Here is a 23322-nt window from a genome sequence, read left to right as displayed (position 1 = left end):
ATCAAAAAAAGAGATTATGTCGGTTTCAACTCCACTATTTCCGAAATGCTCAGTTTTTTTGGGATAATGGAGTTCTCGGCTTGGTCATGTTGTCCGGATGGAAGAGAACACTCCAGCTTTGAAGGTTTTCGATTCAGTACCCGTCGGTGGAAGCAGAGCAAGAGGAAGACCTCCACTCCATTGGAGAGATCAGGTGGAGAAGGATCGGGCTTCGCTTGGAATCTCCAATTGGTGCCAAATACCAAAAATAAGAAACGACTGGTGCGTTGTTAAATCGGCTATAACTGCGTAAGCGGTGTCCACGTCAATAAAGAGGAAGAAAAAGAGTTCCCGGAACATCTCTGTTGTAAGATATGGGTTAGTTGGAAAAATTATAGAAAAAATATAATATCGAACTCTTTCTCCAGACCATCCAACCGCCGGGTGTATGGCAATTCGACATTACCATCAGTCGTTTGATGGCAGAACTCTTTGCCAGACATTATTAAGATGGTTCCCCAAATTTACAAGAACCCTTACCCTAGGGATCTGTTCAATTGGACGTAAGAACCAGAATAGATGGCAAGAGATGATCTGTTTCTAGGGTCTAATAAAGGACTGGACTGTTACCCTAGCGATATCTTCAACTGGATGTAAGAATCAGGAAGGATGGAAAGAAGAGATTCGCTCCTAGGATCCAATCAAGGACTGTCATCTCCGCAGGGTTTTTTATGATTATTCATTTAATAAAGCTCAACACTTCATTTCGGAATATTTTTTTATCTGATGTGAGAACAGAACGGTCAGAAAGGGTAGAATCGCTCCAAGATTAGTCAGGAGGAACCCGGTGAAGGAATGTCATCTCCACAGCATTCTTTAAAGATATTATTTAAGGAAAGCTTATCAGTTCTCCGAAAAATAAGTTTTTATCCGATATGGTTGTTGGACCTGAGTTCAAGGCATTTTTGAAGGCTTTAAAAGTTATTTCAGTTACATAACGCTATTGATAACATTGGTGAACAAGCACAGAAAATTACGCTCTGTAAGTCGGTCAATATTCCCATTACATTATAAGACGAAGAAACACGGATGACGTATCGAGATGAGAAAGTACTTGGAGCATTCGACTTACTTCGCAGGATCTTTGAAACCGCCATCTATGGGTGGACAATGGGAGCAAGAACGCCTACGCATCCATTAGAAGCACAAAGTGCATAGTAACCTATCTGCATTTTAGAGGTATAACTGGCGTGGCCTCGCAAAGGACAGAGTGAACTGACGAAGTTTTGTGTTCTCGGCCCAGATCGAAGAACGGTTGTAGTGCCAAAGAAGAAGAATGCTAGCAGCTGTAGAAAATATTTCACAAAAAATTGTGCGGATGGCTGGCGATCTGATCAACTTTGCTTGGATAAAAATTCCGCATTGTTCTGGTAACCTAGACATACCAATCTCTTCAGATCGGATATATGTATTGCTGGGTCTATTTTGGGACGTTGGTCAGAATTATTTTAATGGATTTATTCATGCTTTGGACCAACCTTTATTGCTCTCTTTCAACTTTAAACTAATGACGAGTGCGACAAAGACTTTGGTGGAAGGGAATATCGGAGTCCCTATAAAGTATGAGTATATATTTATAGAAATTATCAACGTGACGAGGTGAGTCGATTTAGCTATGTTCGTCGGTCTATAGATACCGATCTAAAATTTTGCACAGAACTCTTTCTCCCCAAGAAGCTCCTTATTTGTCCGCAGATATCCGACCGACTGATCCATTAAAATCAAGTTCCTGTATGGAGTAGGCAGCGCTACAAACTCTGAATATATTGTTCAGATTGGACCACTATAGCACATGGTTACCATAGAAACTGCTCGATCAAAATCAAGGCCTCGTAATTAAAACTATTTTAGTACAAGGATATCTTCACGAAATTTGGCATCGATTATTATGAAAGACAACGCTACAAACTCCGAACATATTGACTGTCACATCGGACTACTTCAGCATATATGTAGCTATCATACATTTTCGTTCAAGGCATGATCGAGAATGAGATAAAGGATCAGCATACAAGCTCCAAGTATTACCTGTTGTTGTAGCGCCGATCAAAGTATTCACGCCAGCCTTAGTATTATTACTCACAGCCTTTGTGGCTGTTGTAGATTTTGGCGTCTTCACCACAACGGTATCCTCATCATCCGGCGGCTTCGTTTGCATTTGTGGACGTACGACACCTGTGTGGGCGATAATTTTTATTTCTTTCAGTAAATTTTGTATACATTTGTTGGCTACATTTTACCTTCGTACAAATCACGATTACTGATGTCATCGGGAAACTGATGATGGCGCATGGACTGATCATTGATATTGGAATGCTTGTGCAATTGTGGTATCAAATTCAACCACATGGACAGTTTGTGACCGCGATAATGACTCTGCACCTCTGCCTTATTACCTGCAAACATTTGGAAAAAATGAAAATACAGTTACTGTCATTACCCACAAAAAACATGCATCTTCATAATCTCTTACCCAATTCCAAGTAGAGTTGATTCACCACATCGTAGGCATCCCAGAAGGGCAAATGCTCACCACGTCCAAGGCTTGGCTCGTCGGCAACAAATCTTAATGCCGCGTTGAGTAATTCATTCGATTCGTTGTTGTTATTATTATTATTGTTGTTGTTGTTGTGCATATGTCGTTTGTAGTAAGCGCGTCGTTCACGCATCGCACCGCTACGTCGCTGATTGTAGATGAGCGCGAGATTTATGGCGCCGCTCGTGTCCAGCAAACTGCCATGTTGCAGGCTGAGTTGATGTGGTATGGTGAGGTTGAAAAACTTGTTGACGGCATTTAGTGTTTTGAGTGAGGCGCGTTTCACTTTGCCATGGTCGAGTTGTGCGGTGATATAACCCGGTGATCGGGATGCTGTTGCAGCTATGGATGGTGTGTCTAAACCTGAATGATTTGGATTGCTGAAAGAGTGATGAGGTGATTATTGTTACTCACGGGTAAACATGGCGTATGAGTAATATTTATAGAAATACAAGTGTGGTACCATGGCGTATGAGTGATATTTGTATAAGTGCAATTGTGGCACCGTGGCGTATGGGTAATATTTACACGAGTATACATGTGGTACCATGGCGTATGAGTAACATCAAATAAAATGCATATGTACAGTGAGAAAAATTATATTTAATTTATGAAAATGACAAAAAGTTTGAATAAAAATAATAAAAAAAAATGAAAGACGAGTGATACCAACATATTTCTGCTATAAGTTTTTTTATATTTGAATTTTTTCTCACATTTCATTATTATACAGGTTAGAATTAAGTTTAACTTAATTCGTTTAATTTATTTTCTGCGAGTAAAATATTGTAAAATTTTAATTTAGATAGCACTGTTAAGAGATTTACAAGACATTTGTGATCAAAAATAAATTAAAAAAATAATCAAATTAAAAAAATTATGATAAGTTTAAGTTAATTCGTTGAATTCATTTTCTGCGAGTAAAATATTATAAAATTTTTATTTAGATAGCACTGTTAAGATATTTACTAGACATTTTTGTTTCAAAATAAATTAAAAAAATAATCAAATTAAAAAAATTATGATAAAAAACACCTTTTCTAAGAAATTTTCAATAAACAACTTTTGTTACTATTATTATTTTATTTAAATAGAGATTTACGAGTCTTTTTTGATCCAAAACATAATTAAAAATTAAAATTATAACATTTTTTAAGAAAATTTTTAATAATTCGTTCATAGTACTGTTAAAATTTAATTCTGGATTGAAGTAATATATGTATACTATTTATAACTTTTCCTACAAATCCAAAAATAAATTTAACAAATAAAAAAATTTAGGTAAGTTTTTTAAACTCTTAGACACACGCTAACCGTATTTTAATTAATTTAATGAAAAGAATTTCAAAAATTTATCTATGAATACATTTGAATCTTGGTGTATATAATTTGTATATTTATTTCCATAATTGAAAAAATTAAGTTATTTTATTATTTAACTGTGCGTATGAGCGTATAATTTTCAAATAGTTGGCAACCCTATTTTATTTTTCAATCCCTAAGTTCACTGCTGAAATTAATTAGTTATTTATAATTTCATAAATTTTGATTTGTTTGGAGAGTTAGTAACCCTATTTCTTCAAATTATGCGCTAACTTTGCAAAAATAGAAAATTTTTTAAAAATAAATTATTTAAATAATTTTTAGTAAAATTAAAATCAACTTAAGCGCTAATGGATTTTTGGGTCAATAATTGGATCATGAAAACCAATGTTAATCGCTTCTACTTATTTAATATGTCGTATAATTTACAAATGGTCACCCACATTGCAAAACAACGTATCATTAAAAAAATAGAAATTAAATTTTTTATTGCTTAAAATTCACTATATTATATTGCTGTCGCTGCCAGATATAACCAATATATAATTTATAACCATTTTATAACCAAAACTCAAATTTTGTTTTTCCGTTTTTCCTTCGCCTATAAACTTATGAACAGTGATGTTACGTTATTTTGCATTTTAGATGACGATATATAAAATATTTAATTAGCAACTTGCTTACCCCGTTTTCGCAAAATTCGCGAGATAGCGCAGCATAAGGCGACTAATCTGTTTCTCCTGAGTTGTATAGTTGTGCGGGAATAGTGGTGAAATGGGTAATCCTAACCAAAAAGGCACATCTTCACCACGAACGGAACCGGTTCGCTATGGAAGAGATAAAAAATTGTGATAGAAATTTAAAATTTTAGTAAATACAACATTTTTTGAAAGTTGACAAGAAAAAGGCAATAAGTTTAATTGGCTAAAATCACAAAAATTTGCCTATATATTGAAAATGAGGAATATAGAAGTAATTGGAAGTTGAAAATTTAATTATTTTATAATTCCAAGGCATTTGGAAAAGTAATAAAACTAAGTAGAGCCTATATCTTTTGGCCCTTTCTTGCTTTATTTCCTTAGTACCTTTTTCATACCTGTATGATTTATTATTATTATTTCTTTAATTTTAGCTACTTATTGGTCACTTACCTGCGGATACTCCTCTTCGACTGTTCTATGCTTAAAATGTATAAAATAACTGCGACCACCACGTAAGCTATGCATATAGCCTAGTTTAATCAGCGCTGCCGCGGTATGCCCATCACTCAAAAAGGAGAGAGTAGCATCACGTGAGCTCAAGGGACTACGTATGGCCTTCTCCCAATCGGTGTATTCGTTCTGGAAACAAAATAAAAAATTGAGAAAAATATTTAAAAAAAATATAGAAATTAATAAGAAATAAAAAAAAATATATAGAGGTTAAAAAAGTTAAAAAAAAATCTATAGAAATTAAGATAAAAAAATGAATAAACAATTTTTATTTTTTGTTAAAAAATATTTAGAAATTAATAAAAAATTAAGAAAAAAAATTATAGAAATTAAAAAAAATGAAAAAATCTTAAAGAAAAAAATTAATTTAAATTGAAATTAAAAATAAATTTTTTGATAAAATAATTTAGAAATTAATAAAAAATTAAGAAAAATACTTAAAAAAATTATTGAAATTAATAAAAAATTAAAGACAAATTTATAGAAATTAACAAAAAAAATATTATTTTGTCTAAAAACATTTAGAAATTAATAAAAAAATTAAGGAAAAAATTAGAAAAAAATTAAAATTAATAAAAAATTAAAAAAAACTAAGCAAACAAAAAAAAATTTTTTATTTATTTAAAAAAAAATTAATAAACTAGTAAAAAATTAAGGAAAAAATTAGAAAAAGATTATAGAGCTTAAAGAAAAATTAAAGAAAAATAAATTGTAGAAATTAGCAAAAAATTAAAAAAAAAATTATAATAATATTACTTTTTCGTTAACAAAAATTTTAGAAATTAATAAAAAATAAATTATAGAAATTAATAAAAAAAATTAAGGAAAAAATTAAAAATAAAAAAGTTATAAAAATATCTAAGAATCTCCCAGTAAAATATACTACTTTAAATAATCTTTTTGATAAAATAATTTAGAAATTAATAAAAAATTAAGAAAAATCTTAAAATAAATGAATAAAAAATTAAAGAAAAATTTATAGATATTAACAAAAAACAAAAAAAAAATACTATTTTGGTTAAAAAAATTTAGAAATTAATAAAAAAATTACGGAAAAAATATAAAAAAATAGAAATTAACTAAAAATTAAAAAAATAAGCAAATTAAAAAATAATTTTTTATTTATATTAAAAAAATTAAGAAACTAATAAAAACTTTAAACGCACTAAATTCAACTCCAACACATGACTTATAACGTTTTAATTTTTGTGCCTACTCACCTTTAACACAGCAAATATTTCGTTTAAATGATAATGAAAATTATTACGAACAAATGTTCTTAGTATACGATCACGTCGTGTTTCGTTAAAACCAAATTCCAAATCTTGTGCACTCAAATCCAGATACGATTCCACTGAGGTAAGGCAAAAAATGAGGTCGCGTTTTGGAAAGTTTGCAAATTCAATTCCTGATGTACTGTTGTTGGATAGTGAAAAGAAACAGTTGAAAAACACAAATATTGAAAATTAATTCGTTTTTGAAACTAAAAGTTTTTATTTAAATACAGAATAATGAGTTTTTAAAAACATTAGGGTGGTTCGCAAAAATAAAAACATTTAAACAAATTTTCGAAATTGTTCAGTATAAAACTGTGTCAGAATTGAACAATTTGATATGAGTTCGCAAGTTATTACCGTTGGTTAGTTTTATAAATGAAAATATACATTGTCTACGCTCATTTATGTATGTCTTTTCAAGCATTAGATAAAAATTATCAATATTTTTCTAATACAAAAAAGTTTGAAAAGAGAATCGAAAAATAAAGTTCGAATTTGATCAAAAATTGAATTTGGAAGGAATTTGAACTTCATTTTGCGAACTTATCTCAAAAATTTTAAAAACTTAAATTAGATTTTAAACATTATAACGGTAATTAGAATAATTTTTGAAACCAATTTTTAATGAAAATTGTTAAGAACCCTTGTAATATTTTATAAACTTTAATTTTTGGGCCTCGAATAGTGACCAAAATGATGAATTTAAAGTTTCGAACTAAGTTCGAAATTCAGATTTCGAAGAAAAACCTATATGGGTCATATTCGAAATTAATTTTTCGATTTTACTTAAAAATTGCAAAAACTTGCATTCAACTTTATAACAATATTTCGAATTGTTTTTGATATTCGAAATAAATTTTTTGATTTTACTAAACAATTGTAACAACTTATTTTGGGCCTCAAATAGTAACAAAATGGCAAATTTAAAGTTTCGAACTATGATCGAAATTAAGATTTCGAAGAAAAAAGGGGCGATATTCGAAATTAATTTTTTGACTTTACTTAAAAATTTCAAGTATTGGCAACTTATAATCGAATAGTTTCTGATATTCGAATTTAATTTTTCGATTTTACTTATAACTTGCAACTTTGTAACAATATTTCGAATAATTTTTGAATATTGTTTTTTTTAACTAAACATTTTACAAACCGTTAGAATACTCGATAAACTCTAATTTTTAGGCCTCAATACGTGACAAAACCGTGAATTAAAATATTTGAAGTAGGATCGAAAAATTAATTTTGAATTTGATTGAAAACTATATGAATGAAATTGGAAATAACTTTTTCGATGAAACGCCTATATGAGCCATTTTCAATAAATTTTCCATTCTTTCTACAAAAAATTTAAAAACATAAACATTATAACGGCGTTTAGAGTAATTTTCGAAAATTATTTTTTCAACTAAAATTGATAAAAATCGTCAGAAAACGTGTTTAGAATAATTTTCGAAAATCAGTTTTTCAATAAAATTCATAAAAACCCTTAGAATACGTGTTTAGAGTAATTTTCGAAAAAAATTTTCAGTTGAAATTGATAAAAACCGTCTGAATACGTGTTTAGAATAATTTTCGAAAATCAATTTTTAATAAAAATTCATAAAAACCGTGTTCTAAAGGTGTTTAGAGTAGTTTTCGAAAAAAAAATTTCAGTTAAAATATATAAAAACCGTCAGAATACGTGTTTATAATAATTTTCGAAAATTATTTTTCATTTAAAATTGATTAAAACCGTTAGAATAATTTATAAACTTTAATTTTGGGCCTCAATCTGTAATCAAAACTGTGAATTTAAACTTTTTAATTAGTTCGAAATTGATTAAAAATCTATTAGGAGGAATTTGAACCTCATATGTCGAAGAAAAGCCCATATAGGTAAAATTCAAAATTAATATTTCGAGTTAAGTTCAAAAATTTTAAAAACGTGGTCCTTATAACGGTATTTAGAAAACGGTGAATTTGAAAAAATAAAGATCGAATTCGATTATTAATCTATATGGATGAATTTCAAAGTTAATGTTTTTTTTGTATTTGAAGCACTTACTTACCTAACAATAGCAGAACCTAAAGGCAACGATAATTCTCCAATTGGATCGGTATTCGGCGATATGACTGTGCCATCGATGAAAGGCGCAAATCCACTCAAAAATCTGCAAGAAACATTGGTTTTATTCCAAAAAAAATCTTCACCTTACAATACCAAACGTCAAACTCACCGCGGATGATCAATTTTCACGGCTAACAGTTCAGCAACCGTTTTAGTGCGCAGACAAGGCGCCAAATCATCGTACAACATATCACCATGACAACCAGTCTGTTCGGCAACACGACGCTTCACGAACAAAGGATTCTTTTGTATGGCCCACGGTGAGAGCGCAGAGCCGCTAACCAGCACTGCGCGCTGTACAAGATCTACAAAAAAGAAATTTTATTAATTTTGCTCAACGAAATCATACGACTTTCGACGAAATTAGCGCACTTACCGCTTGCCACAGGCGAGACCATCAATATATTGGCCAACGCTGCGCCCGTGCTATGCCCGAGCAATGTTATGCGCTGTGGATCACCGCCGAAAGCGGGCAGATTTTCCTTCAGCCAATGCAAACCAGCTACGAGGTCCATTAAGCCGAAATTGCCCTGCGCGCTCTCCTTCCCACCCGTTTTCAGAAAGCCAAATATGCCGAGGCGAAAGTTAATCGTCACAACGACGATATTACCATGCGCCGCTAATTCCGAACCATCGTATGGATTGCCCGAATTCCATTCATACGATTCGCCATGTAGTAGTAGTACGGTGGCGAGTAGGGTTGGGGGATCGTGCGTGTGCTCCATGCTGTTGCTGCTGGTGGAGCCTGTAGGATGAGATTATGTGTTTAATTATTTAATTTTATTATTTTTATTACTGATTTTTTATAGTAAAAGTTAGGGCTAGTTCACATTGAGCAGTTTTAATCAAATTTTTATTGACACTTAATGAGCGAATGAGTTCAAATTTCTGGAAAAGGCTTCCGTTGGTAGTTTTTTGTCGCAAGCAAGTGATTCGTGATTTTTGATTAGTCAATCAAGGGTCAGGAACGCGTTGACGACGAAGCAGGTTCAGGACGACCATCAACATCAACTGATGATCAACACGTCAATAAAATAAAGGAATTGGTGCTTGAGAATCGACGATTAACAGTCAGCGATCTTACTGGCATTGTTGGAATATCGCAAGAGTCCGTGAAAACCATTTTGAAAGATATTTGTGGTCTTAGAAAGGTACGATTGGTTCCAAAACCACTAAATTTTATCGAAAAACAGCGATTAACATCTGTGAAGCAATGCTTTCCGACTATCAGGATGTCATGATCTTAGACCTATGCTTAGACTCAGAAACAGACGTTCAATATTGTGACAAAGGTGAGTCGAAGCCGAAAAACCCACGTCAAAGCAGAAACAATATCAAGGTTATGTTGACAGTATTCTCCGATTATCAAGGTGTGAATTCTTTTGAATTCTTTCCGGCTAAACTATGAACAACACTGTTTGAATGTTATGCATTGTTTGCGCGCAGGTATTCGTAAAACGAGCCCGAAATTATGGCCGACGACTCTTGTTTTTTTTATACTGCATTGATTCTTCGTAAGTTTTGCGCCAAATTTTCAACCAATATCGTGTCGCAACCATCGTATTCACCTGTTTTAGCTCCGCGTGACTTCTGGCTATTAAGCAAACTCAAGCGACCGCTCCAGAGAAACCGTTTTGAGTCAACTGAAGACATTAAGCGTAAATCGATAAGCGCATTTATTTTGAAGAATAAATTAAAAATTGAAATAGTTATAAACAAAGTCATATTCTTTTAGGTTCATAGTAGTACTTAATTGGCAGAAATTTCTTTTTTACTATGACTCCATCTCTCGAAAAAAATTAGTAGCCATTGGCAAAAGGTGAGGTGTCTCACGGAAAGTGATTCTCTGGTTCTACGACACCATAGTGTGGTGGTGGAGGGCTCTAGAAAAGACCAAACTTGGAAAGAAACTCGAAAGTTCAACGTGTGGCGCTCATTAGCATGTGTGGTTCACTAAGGTCCATTCCAGCCAAGGCATTTAACGTCATCTTGCACATATTACCAGTAAACATCATCGAAATTTTCGAAAGTTGCTATCAGACTCAGAGCATCTGGGTTCCTCACACACTTTGACTTCATACTGGATCTCTTGGGTCATGGAGTGCCAAAACGAACTCTGGCGGCTCCTTTTCTTCCCATATACTGGCGAGGCAATTGTGGGTGAGACGAAGCCATTGGTGGAGAGGGGTAGTGAGCTTCTTTATGGATAAATCAAAGCTTGGTGAGAATGTTGGTGGTGGGGTTTACTGTCAGAAGCTCTCTATCAACTCCAGCTTCAGACTTCCTGAGTATTGTAGTGTTTTCCAAGCCGAGGTTGCAGTCATTAATGCAGCAGTATATTTACTGCTCCGGAGTGCAGTCTCCTTCAGAGAAGTAATCATCCACTTAGCAGAGCGGCAATATTAGCCTCGAACTCATTAACAGTGCGTCAAGGAGTGCCTAACCTCGCTTTCAATAGCATCGAGTTTTTATACCCTGAACAGGGTATATTAAGTTTGTCACGAAGTTTGTAACACTCAGAAGGAATCGTCGGAGACCCTATAAAGTATATATATAAATGATCAGTATGTCGAGCTGAGTCGATTTAGCCATGTCCGTCTGTCTGTCTGTATATATACGAACTAGTCCCTCAGTTTTTAAGATATCGTTTTGAAATTTTGCAAACGTCATTTTTTCTTCAAGAAGCTGCTCATTTGTCGGAACGGCCGATATCGGACCACTGTAACATATAGCTGCCATACAAACTGAACGTTCGGAATCAAGTTCTTGTATGGACAACTTTCACATTTGACAAGATATATTAACGAAATTTGGTATATATTATTTTCTAAGGCAACAATGTAATCTCCGAAGAAATTGATCAGATCGGTTAACTATAGCATATAGCTTCCATACAAACTGAACACATAGTTACTAACAGAAATACACCTGTGAAGGGTATTTAGCTTCGGTGCAACCGAAGTTAACGTTTTTTCTTGTTTCGTTGTAAGACTGGGATGTTTTCCAGGCCACAGATGAATCGAAGGAAATTGTAAAGCTGATGAGCTAGCCAAAAAAGGCACCCTAGAACCGATACCGGTAGAATGGGATTGGGTCGGTGCTCCCGGATCCTCTTGCATTTTACTACTGGATAACTGGGCTTAGCGCAAGCTTGGCCAACGCTGGGCCATCATCGCTTCATGCGCTATCGTAAAAGCCTTTTGGCCCAAGATCGTTTGCCAAAGATCTAGTGATCTCTTTAACCTTAGTAAGGCTAGCCTCTCCCTAGTTTTGGGGCTTTTAACAGGCCATTGCCCTAGTTAGCGTTCCCGCAGTAATGCTGGGAGTCCTACCAGACTCCAACTGCCGAAGCTGTATAGAAGAAAACGAGGTGGAAACAACTCAAAGCTTGCTTTTGACTGTCCCGCGTTTGGGACGTCAAGACTGTGACACAACTTTCTCCGCAAATTATATTAATTATTATATCTAAAATGAACAAAAATGCGACATTTTGAAGGTTGAAAATTCACTTTTTTGATTTTTTGTAGAACACTTAGACCTATTTATGTATATAGTATATATTTTTCGATAACGACCGAGTTTTAACTTTCTTCCTCCTTATAATTTCATTTATTCATATTCCTGCATTATTTGATTCACGCTGTTTGCCGCTGTGGTATTATCACTTCCACAATGCTTGCAGTAATTGCAACAACAAACTGCAATGCACTACGGAATTGATGACTCCATAGCGTTTTCCATAACAATATTACGCATTCAACTATTATTATTATTGTTATTATCATTTATTTTAACTATTATCGCATTAATATATATATATTTTATATAATAATCGCATTCTGTCGCATCTCTACTTACGTCTTTTGCGTCGATTTTCATATGGAACATAAATATTTAAGTATAAACAGTCTTCCGATTGATTGCTGAGTAACGGCAGCAGACGTCGCAATTGCGCCAAACGTGCCCGCGGCACTTCTAGCAACGCCTCGGGGCCATTGGGCGGTATGGGCACCGTTTGTGGGCATACGGGCGAGAAGCGATCTGCATTCCGGACATTCTTCCAAGTGGATGGCGTGATGGGTGGCATGAATCTGGCAATGGTGGGTAATGAGAGAGAAATTATTTTCATTCATTATAGGCAAAATTGTGTTTTAAAATATTATGTTGTATTAAAAAATGTATTGGGAACAAATAAACAGCTGCTACTACGAAATGATAGGTAGTAGAAATCAAAGAAGCAATCGTTTAGTATCTACTGTATATAATTTTTATTCTATCAAAAAGTAGAGATTTCAACAAACATAAAACCTACTGATATTAAAAAAAAAATCTGATATTTTGACGAGAGTGTTTTATAACCGAAAATTAGGTTTTTTTTTTAATTTAAATCGTGACAAAGTTTCCGCCCTAATACTTTAAATAATGCCACACAGCTATTACAAGACCAATTCTGCTCTACGTTGCAGTATTATGGTGGACAGGCGTACGGAATTCCACCTACCGGCAGCCAATGGAATGGGTTCAGACGGTCGCTGTGCTGTGTATAACAGTAGCTTTAGGAACAACTTCAACAGCGGCTCTTGAACTGGTACTAAATCTGCTAACTATAGACCTCTAGGTTGAAAACTGCGCAGAACAATCGGCGGGACGACTACTGGCTGAAGGAGAATTTACATATAGAACCCTCGGATATAGTTCAGTGGGTAATGACAGTTAGGCAAACACCGACTACATGATCTCACTTTTCAACTGAGAAAGAAGGTTCAAAGTAAACGTTGAAAAAGATGGCTGCCGTAAAAGTATGTTAGCTACGCGTAAAACTCTAAATATCTATATGGATGACTCGAAAAGGGACGATGGCGTTACTGCGGGGTTATAATGTCCAGAATTAGGCATAAGGCAACCTTTAAAGTTGCCGGACCACTGCAGTAAATTTCAAGCTGAGGTCTTTGCAATTGCGAAAGCCGCGAAGTTGACCTCTAATGCCACTGCAGGCAATTCCAGAGTTAAAATCTACGTATACAGCCAAGCAGCAATCAAGGAAGTAACTTCGTATCGTATATCGGCCAGAATTGTCTTGGGAAGCAGAGCGGCAGAAAGATGCAAGAAACTTTACTTCTACTGGGTGTCCAGTCTCAAAGGCCGAGATTGCTAAAAATGGTGTACGGCTAACATCCGAAAACATGATCAACATTGGGAAACGCTTGCATTGTCTTTACGACGATCTCGACAGAAGCTTAGCAAAGAAAATCAAACCCTATGGAGTGAACTACCTTTGTACAAAACTGGAAAAGTCATTTGCAAAATGATAGATCGGAAGTACACAAAATTTCTATTGGCACACGATAGAAGAGACTGTAGGAACATGATGGGAATACTAACTGGTCACTCTCTGGTGGCGACATACGCCTGCAGGATGGGGCTGACATACGAGAAGACTTCAGAAAATGCCTAGAGCAGGACACCAGAGAAACAATGGATTATCTCTTGTGCACTTGTCCCGCATTGGCAAGACTAGGCTGTAAGTAGCTGATAAGATACACTGGTGGAGGTATCGATAGTAAGACCGCAGAGTTTAATCTAACCTAATATTTTAAATAAAAAAGGGTGTATTTGGGACATAAAAAGGCAAGTTTACATCAAATTTCGTCATCATCAAACTTGACTATTTCAATTTTGCACATACATTTTGAGGTTATGTGAAAAAGGAGTTTACCCAAAAGCTTCAGATCTTTTTATTACCTACATTTTTGTCATACATCTTTTTATAGGACTCGTAGTTTGGTGCTTAACCCTTAAAATTTAACCATGCTGCTTCTCTTTCCCGGCCTCAGATTGCCTTTATTATGAATTTCTTTTAATTTTTTCAAAGGGTTATGCGTGTATGGCTTTATTTGCTTTTAAGAATATCAACACAGGTTATAACTTATTTATGTTTGGAAAGATATCATTATTTATAATATAGATAATGTGTATATCTGATCACAGAACAGGATCTGCATGTTTTTGCTCTTAAAGTTGACCAACATTTTGGCTAAAGGAATCCAATAATTTCAACTACTGTTTGTTTTTGTACAGAATATAAATCCTTATGTTACAGTTTGAAATAAGGCTAATCCCCATATTTCGGTCCTTTTTATGCTAAAGAGTTACAATAAATAATATAAATATCAATGAAGATATCAAATAAAATTCAGAGTTAGCTGCTTTCATGATGTGACTAGTCTTGGATTATACATAAGAAGGTAACATTTTTAAGCCTCGGGGTATCAATGAATGAAGGCCTCAGTGACCATGGCTCCCTCTGTACAAAAATATCGGTGTATTGTCGATATATCGTAATGAAATTATGAGGGCATATTTATAATGATCTCCAGTACCAAAAATGAATAATTAAGTGTAAATAGATTAAATAAATAATTAATATATATCACGTGAAATTCTTTTTTATGTATTTTTTTCACAGTAAAAAAAGTTGTTTCACCCAAAATGATATAATTCACAAACTAATGATCCGACAGCTGTCAAATTTATACAAGCGCCTTTTGAAGGTTAGGGCTAACTAAATATTATATGGATATAACTCTAGTAGACCGGGGGCTTTTCAATTGATTTGTTAATATAAGAATATGCAACTTCTCGTTTACTCTAGATCGTATTGATTCTTCGTAAGTTTTTCGCCACATTGTCTGATTTAGCTCCATTGACTACAGGCTATTCAGCAAACTCAAACGACCGCTCCGCGGAAAACGTTTAAGTCAATTGAAGACAATATATATAATACATTTTATTGGCATAAAGTTATCTTGGACATACTGTTAGTATGTGCCTAAATCATTGATTAATTATTCTAACATCTTAGAGATCGTTGACCTAAAATGCAAATGTTATGAACACAAATTCTTTTTTATGATTTACAACACATGAATGAAAAAATAGCTACCAAATGAGTGAAAAAAAAAATAATATTGAATGTCAAAAAATTTTGACTTTTTGATCAGATATTTTTGAAAATTTTATAAGTAATTTTGAGTTTTGAAGTTTAATAAAAATCACTATGGAAATATTGATTAGTAAAAACATGACATGTATGGTTTAAAAATTATAGTTTAATAATTACATTTGTCGAATAGTATTTCGGACAATGTGTGAGTTTTCTTGACAAAAATTAGTGAAAATATGCTCTCGAGTATATGAGAATCCATTAACACTGATATTATATGTTCATCAATATATAAGCTATTTTAATTAAATTAAAGCAAAATGTTTTCTGGAAAATGATTTTGTGTCAAAAATTAATGAAATCGGTTCAGAACTTGTTCTAGCATTCATCTATCAGATTATACAATTTTTGTACCACCACCTAAAAGCTAACGTCGGAGAATCTACAAGATATATGAATATAAATAATGACGAGCTGAGTCAATTCAGCCATGTCCTTCGTGCGTCTGTTTGTTTGTAAATACGCGAATTAGTCCCCAAGCTTTTGAGATATCGATATGAAATTTTCCACACATTCTTTTCTCTCCAAGTAGCTACAGATTTGCTGCATTCGTCGATATGGAACCATTATTACATACATATGGCTGCCATACTAAATGAACGATCGGAAACTGGTTTTTGTACAAAAATCTTTTTTGTTGTACGAGATATCTACTCGAAACTTGTCATGGGTTATTTCTAAAAAATTTCTAAAGTCTACGAGTATATTGTTCAGATCCACCCACTATAGCATATAGCTGTCATACAAACCGGCCAATAAAAATCAAGTCCTTGTATGGAAAACGTTTTTGCTTGACGAGATATTTTTAGAAAATTTGGCATAAATTATTGCCTAAAGCAATGGTACAATCTTCGAATAAATTGTACAGATCCGACCACTATATTATATAACTTCCATACAAACTGGTCGATTAAAATGAGGTCCCTGCATGAAAACTTTTTTATTTGTAAAGACATCTTTACGAAATTTCGTACTGACTATTATCCAAAATAACAGTGCATTCTCCAAAGAAATTGCTCAGATCGGATCACTATAGCATATAGCTGCCATACAAACTGGTTGATTAAAATCTAGATAAATCTATTTATACTTTTTATACCTCGCAACAATGTTGCTATATTATAGTTTTGTTCACATAACGGTTGTTTGTAAGTCCTAAAACTAAAAAGAGTCAGATATAGGGTTATATATACCAAAGTGATCAGGGTGATGAGTAGAGAAATCTGGAAAATGTCCGTCCGTCCGTCCGTCCGTGCAAGCTGTAACTTGAGTAAAAATAATGAGATATCGTTGATGAAACTTGCTACACGTACCTTGGCTCCATAAGAAGGTTAAGTTCGAAGATGGGCAAAATCGGCCCACTGCCACGCCCACAAAATGGCGGAAACCGAAAAACTATAAAGTGTCATAACTAAGCCATAAATAAAGATATTAAAGTGAAATTTGGCACAAAGGATCGCATTAGGGAGGGGCATATTTGGACGCAATTTTTTTGGAAAAGTGGGCGTGGCCTCGCCCCCTACTAAGTTTTTTGTACAAATCTCGGAAACTACTATAGCTATGTCAACCAAACTCTATAGAGTCGTTTCTTCAGGCATTTCCATATACAGTTCAAAAATGAAGGAAATCGGATTATAACCACGCCCACCTCCCATACAAAGGTTATGTTGAAAATCACAAAAGTGCGTTAACCGACTAACAAAAAACGTCAGGAACACTAAATTTTACGAAAGAAATTGCAGAAGGAAGCTGCACCAGGCTTTTTTTAAAAATTGAAAATGGGCGTGGCCTCGCCCACTTATGGACCAAAAACCATATATCAGGAACTACTAGACCGATTTCAATGAAATTCGGTATATAATATTTTCTTAACACCCTGATGACATGTACGAAATATGGGTGAAACACAACGCCTTCTTCCAATATAACGCTATTTTGAATTCCATCTGATGCCTTCTCTGTATAATACGAGTATATACATTAGGAACTAATGATGATAGCGGAATAAAACTTTACAAAAATACGGTGTTTGAAAAATATGTAAATGACGTATAATGAAATCTCGATTATCACTTTATCATGCGAGAGTATAAAATGTTCGGTGACACCCGAACTTAGCCCTTCCTTACTTGTTTATATTGCAAAATATGCACCTGTGAAGGGTATCACAGTTTCGCAGCAGCTGAAGTTGCGCTTTTGCTTACCTTTAATATTTTTTTTTATATTTTTTTTAGCAATTTTAAGCCAAATTTAACAAATATTTTAAGCAAATTTAATATTACAATTTTTTTAGCACTCACCTTAAGCTACCGACCGGCGGCGAGGCATACGGTATGCCCAAGTATGCTTCAACCATGGGACTCGAACGCACCACAATGCCGCGCAGCAGACCGTATTTCGTCTTCACCGTATTCGCGCTAAACTTGACGCTGCCGTGAAAACACTCGGTGCCATGCCACAAGGAAGATAACAAAATCAACACAGTGAGTGAGCGATGTAACAACGGTAATGAGCGACACTGCCAACGCCAGCGGCAGACATGAAAGTAATTCGTAATAATAAAATGAAAGTGACAAAAACATTGCAACAACAGCGGCGTGATGATGCGCTGTGCGAAACCGCAAGTGATATTTGCTATTTTTTCTGCCTGCGGTTGTTGTTGTTGTTGCGGTTTTTGTTGTGACTGGAGCTGCTGTGTTTGTTGTTGCTTCTGTTGTAGCTGCATTCGCTGTGGTTGTTGTTTTTGTTGCATTTGCAGTTGCTGTGTTTGTTGTTTTTGTTGTCGCTGCACTTGCTGCTGGGCTGGCTGGCGCTTGAGTTGCTTCTGTGGTTGCGGTTGGGCGCACGAATATGTCTGTGGTCGCGACAATGTGTGGGTGACTAACGGTAGTTGTGGCTGTGCTTGTGATGGCGCTTGTGCGTGCTTAGTTTGCGGCGTCAACTGCGGCGGCTGCGAGGATGTTGTCACTGACACTTCAGACACTCGCGCTTGCGGCGTTCTTGTTGTTGTTGTTGTCGGTGCTAATGTTGTTTTTGCTTTTAGCCTCAACATGTGCTTGCTGCGCGCTAAGCGACAACCGACAACAGCCGCTGCAATGACGCTGCTTCGGCAGTTTTGTAAACGCTTATGAAATACATTTGATTGTTGCTTAGGAATTTGTAGAAATCTCTTTAATGATATCAGTCTTATAATGCAAATTCCTTGTATTACTAGTAGTTGTATGTGTAAGTGCGATAAATAGCTAAAGCTGACGCTGTCACTGTCACTACGCGCACTACGACTATGTCTCTTCGATGAGCTACGGCGGCGACTGTGGCCTCTGCTTCTGCTTCTTCTTCGTTTTCTACTGTTATATGCTTTTTTGATTGCTGCTGCTTTGATCGTTGTGTTGGGGTGCGTGTGGGTGCGCGCGTTTGTGGTGAAAATAAGTTTAGTTGTAGAGGAGTGCGAATGCGGTAGATTAATTTTTGATTTTTCAGCTAGTGATGTTGTTGTTGTTGTTGTTGTTGTTTCTGCAGTGCAAGTTGTTGTTGTTGCTGATGTTGTTATTTTTACAACTTCGGTTGTTGTTGGTGTAGCTAATAATTTTTGTCCAGCTACTGTAAATGTTGTTGTTGTTGTTGCAGCTGTCGATAGTGCTGTTGTTGCTATTGCTGCTACTTCCTTTGTTGTTACTTTTAATGTTATTGTTGTTCTTGTTACTGCTGCTACTTCTGCTGTAGCAAATTTTAATGTTGTTGTTGTTGTTGCAGTCGCCAATATTCTTGTTGTTGTTGATACTTTTGCCGTTACAAGTTCTGATGTTATTGTTATAGCAGGCGACAATGTTGTTGTTGCACCAACTTTTGTTGTTGTTCTTACTGCTGCTGCTGTTATTGTTATTGCTCTTTCTATTACTGCTGTTGTTGCTGTTGCATTTTTTGTTTTTGTAGTTTCCTCCGTATTTGCACTACCCGTTGCAGCAATTTGCATGGTATTAAGCCAGCTTGCAACATACTCGATAATCAAACACTTCACCAACAACACACCGGCGACGAAATGCCGCTGCAACAACAAGCACAAAAGCACCCACACTGCATGCAATTTGCGCCACTTACTGCCCTTATGTTTTTCTTCGCCGTTATTGTTGTAGTTGCCCGCCGCTGTGTGCTGATTGCTCTTCGTGTCGCCCGATATTCGGTCACAGCTGCCACCGTGACTGATTGGTTTTACAAACACCAAGTCATGGCAGTTGATTTTGGTGATGATGTTTGATTTGGGCGCACCAACGCTAGAGCTACGACGGTGGCTGCAGTTTGTGGAGCAGCTGGTGCTGCATGGCGTATACGCAACATGGTTTGTGTGCTCGTTTGTGCTGCTTGCTATTGGCCTACCTGACGTATACGCAACCTTTGCTGAGGTTGGTTGACTTTTGTCGCTACTTGTTGTTGTTGTTGGCTTGCTTGTGGTGCTGTTTGTTGTTGGCTTGCTTGTGCTGCTATTTGTTGTTATTGTTGTTGGTTGACTTGTGCTGCTATTTGTTGTTATTGTTGTTGGCTGACTTGTGCCTCCACTAGTTGTTGTAGTTATAATTGTCACCCTTCTGACACTATCTCTGCTGTGTCTACATGGCGTATACGCAACATCATTTGCAGTCGTTTGCTTGTCGTTCGCGCTGCATCCTCCTCTACTGCCACCACTTTTGCTGCCCCCGGTCGTAAAGTAATTAAGTATAAGCATACAGTATATACGCAAGAGATTAAAGTAAATATTTAGTTGTCTGATAGCTGATCGCCGGTCAGCGTTGTATGCCGTAGCTGTAAAGGTAAACGGCAACGGCCAATCTGCCAGTGCAAGCTGGCGCCACAACCATTGTCGACGACGCTGCCACAACCAAGTACAACGCCAGTAGCACAACTCCACTGTGTGACGGGTGTTAGTGGTACCGTTATTGTTGCTGGTGGTGCCGTTATTGCTGCTGTTTGTGTTGTTGTTTTTGGTTTTGTTGTATTTGTTAATGCATTTGCCGCACCAACGGCTGTGCGTAATTGTTGCTGTTGTCGCTGCGTCTGCTGCCGCGGTCGCCTCGGTCAAGTCAACTTCATTTTCACCGTTGTCGTGTGTAATGTCAACTTCGTGCGTCGCGCCTTTAACGACATGCTGTCGCCGCGATACTTTGATTTCAAATATTATATAATTTATGCAGTGCGTTCGTTGCGTTCAAAAAATATTTGTTATTAAATTTTTAGAATTTTCTCGCTCTGTGTGTTTTTTGTTTTTGTTGCTTTTTTTCAGTTGGCTTTCCGCTGCTTCCGTTTTGTTGTTGCTGCGTAATTACGGTACTCTTCCGTTAGCTATACTTTTAGTTCGAAATTATTTTTGTTATAGTTTAGTTGTTGTTGTTTTTTTATGTTGCGTTACTGCAAATTGAAAGCGAAAATGAGGGGAGAAGTATTAGAATAAAATCCGTTGCACTTAATTAAAGAACTTTTTAGTTCGCTTTGTTGTTGTTTTATTACAATTTTATTTTTATTTATTTTTGCATTTATTTACGTTGCTTTTGCCATTAGCAAGGCTAAAGCTAGTTGTGTGTGTATGTGTGTGTAATGAGTATTGCAGTTGTTGTTGGTGTTGTCTATGTTGTTGGTGACACCTTCTCGGCAGCGAGTTTGAGTGCAGACTGTGCGACCGAGATTAGTTGCACCAGCTTAAGTAGCCTCGGCAGCGGCAGTTTGGTCGGCATGCGACCGCATAATAGTGCCGTAGCCATCAGCAATGTTTTTAGTTGTGTGCATAATGCAAGACGGTAAGTGATGGGCATATATTATGGGGTGCTGAGCGCGCTGTTGTTGGATGTACAAACTCTATATATATATACATATTTAAGTTGTTGAAAACTGAAATGCTTATATATGTACTCATATAACTGCATGCGTTCACAAACAAAAAGGTAAAGAGATAAATTTTGATGGGTCAGTTTGTATGACAGCTATATGCTATAGTGATCTGATCGAAATAATTTTTTTAGAGATTGAACCGCTACATCGAACAATGGTTCATGCAAAATATAGCGCAGATATCTCGACAAATAAAAAAGTTTGCCATACAAGAACTTGATTTTGTTTGATCAGATTGTATGGCAGCTATATGCCATAGTAGTCCGATTTGAACTATTTCTTCGGAGATTATAGCGCTAGCTCTTAAAATAATTCGTGCCAAATTTCGTGTCGATATCTCATCAAATGAAAAAGTTTTCCATACAAGAACTTGATTTTGATTGTTCAGTTTGTACGGCAGCTATAAGCTATAGTAACCCGATTTGAACAATTTATTCAAATATTGTAGTAGTAGCTTTGAGAACAATTCATGCCTAATTTCGTGACGATATCTTGCCAATTAAGAAGTATGCCATACAAAGACTAGATTTTGATTGGTCAGTTTGTACGGCAGCTGTATGCTACAGTAGTCTGATATCGGTGTTTCTGACAAATGAGCAGCATATTGGTGAGAAAAAGACCTGTGCAAAAATTTCAGATCGATAACTCATAAACTAAGGCAATAGTTTACTTATTTACAGACGGTTGGAAGGACAGCCAGATGGACATGTCTAAATCTACACAGCTCATCACTTTGATATTATATATATATATATATATATAATGTATATATATATATGTTATAAGGTCTCAGAAGTATCCTTCTGTGTATTACAAACTTTGTACCAAACTAAATATACCCTATTCAGCTTATAAAACTCACAAATACAAACTTCTTTAAAAGCTTACATATTTAGAGACGCATGAAAGTCCAAACTTAGTAACTTACAGATTTACATATTCACACACATTTACACAAGTCGCACACAAACACACCACCTCAATATTTATACTCAAGGTACATCATCAGCACTTGCGCTTTGCCATGCAAATGCGCTCTTGCTTGGCTTTGTGCGCGTGCTTAGCAGCTTCTGTATTCGCTCGGGTTTATAATTGTGCACTTAATTAAAACAAATAGTTCATTTGTCTACACAAATTGGCATTAGAAGTCGTCTATAAGTTGGGGGGGACTTTGAAAATACGTTAAGCTAAATTAGAATCAGCAAAGGTGCGCTCAAAAGTATGCTACAACTGCAGTGCGACCGCAACTGCTTATAGGCGCTTGTTGAAATATTTTTACAAAAACATTTATGAAGGAAGGGGTGGAGTTACGCAATAATTTGGTTGCTGCGAGATTAATATAATGACAATATTTACCGTTATGTGGTAAAAAACACTGAATCTTTAGTGCTGGGGGTACTTAAGTTGATCGCAGAAGTATGCGAAGCTCACGAAGCGAAAAACAGCAATCACCTTGAAAGCCACAAGTATTGGATCTAAACAGCCAGCTTGCAAAATGGAGATCACGAATAATCATATAAAATAATATCAAGTATTAAATGACTTTGACTTTGGATCACTTGGATCATGTCGCCAAACCGAACTCTGTACCGGCGAGGGAGAGTTGTGAGTAGGAAGAAGCCGTTGAAGGAGAGAGGCCGTGAGCTTCTTTATGAATGGGTCAAAGATTTGGGTTAAGGTTGGTTGAGGGGTTTACTATCAGAAGCTCTTTATCAACTCCAGCTTCAGACTTCCTGCCTATTGCAGAGTTTTCCAAGCCGAGGTTACAGCCATTAAGGTAGCAGTAGATTTACTGGTCCAGAGTTCAGCCTTCTTCAGAGAAGAGACCATCCACTCAGATAGCAGAGCGGCAATACTAGCTTTGAACTCATTAACAGTGCATTCAGGGTTGGTCCAAGAGTGTATAACGTCGCTATCAATATCATCTTTCTAATTGTCTTTAGTCTCTT

At 35.6% G+C, this 23322-nt stretch overlaps 1 protein-coding gene across 1 annotated transcript in view; it reads right to left on the bottom strand.

The window, feature by feature from the left end:
• Nucleotides 1-23322, bottom strand: part of LOC126753973 (uncharacterized) — a 71363-nt gene that overhangs the window by 4218 nt on the left and 43823 nt on the right. The window contains exons 2-12 of the mRNA XM_050465766.1: nucleotides 17797-20896; nucleotides 12352-12584; nucleotides 8870-9238; nucleotides 8603-8798; nucleotides 8435-8536; nucleotides 6330-6525; nucleotides 5050-5238; nucleotides 4583-4725; nucleotides 2513-2955; nucleotides 2280-2435; nucleotides 2068-2214 (exon numbers count right to left, since the gene is read on the bottom strand). Of these exons, the coding sequence (XP_050321723.1) occupies nucleotides 2068-2214; nucleotides 2280-2435; nucleotides 2513-2955; nucleotides 4583-4725; nucleotides 5050-5238; nucleotides 6330-6525; nucleotides 8435-8536; nucleotides 8603-8798; nucleotides 8870-9238; nucleotides 12352-12584; nucleotides 17797-20216 (4594 nt within the window). The 5' untranslated portion in view covers nucleotides 20217-20896. The remainder of the gene's footprint in view (nucleotides 1-2067; nucleotides 2215-2279; nucleotides 2436-2512; nucleotides 2956-4582; nucleotides 4726-5049; nucleotides 5239-6329; nucleotides 6526-8434; nucleotides 8537-8602; nucleotides 8799-8869; nucleotides 9239-12351; nucleotides 12585-17796; nucleotides 20897-23322) is intronic.

The sequence above is a fragment of the Bactrocera neohumeralis genome, chromosome 3, assembly GCF_024586455.1.
Source record: "Bactrocera neohumeralis isolate Rockhampton chromosome 3, APGP_CSIRO_Bneo_wtdbg2-racon-allhic-juicebox.fasta_v2, whole genome shotgun sequence".
Lineage (NCBI taxonomy): Eukaryota > Metazoa > Arthropoda > Insecta > Diptera > Tephritidae > Bactrocera > Bactrocera neohumeralis.
Note: the sequence above shows the minus strand (reverse complement) of the source record. Positions and strands in the feature narration are given on the sequence as shown.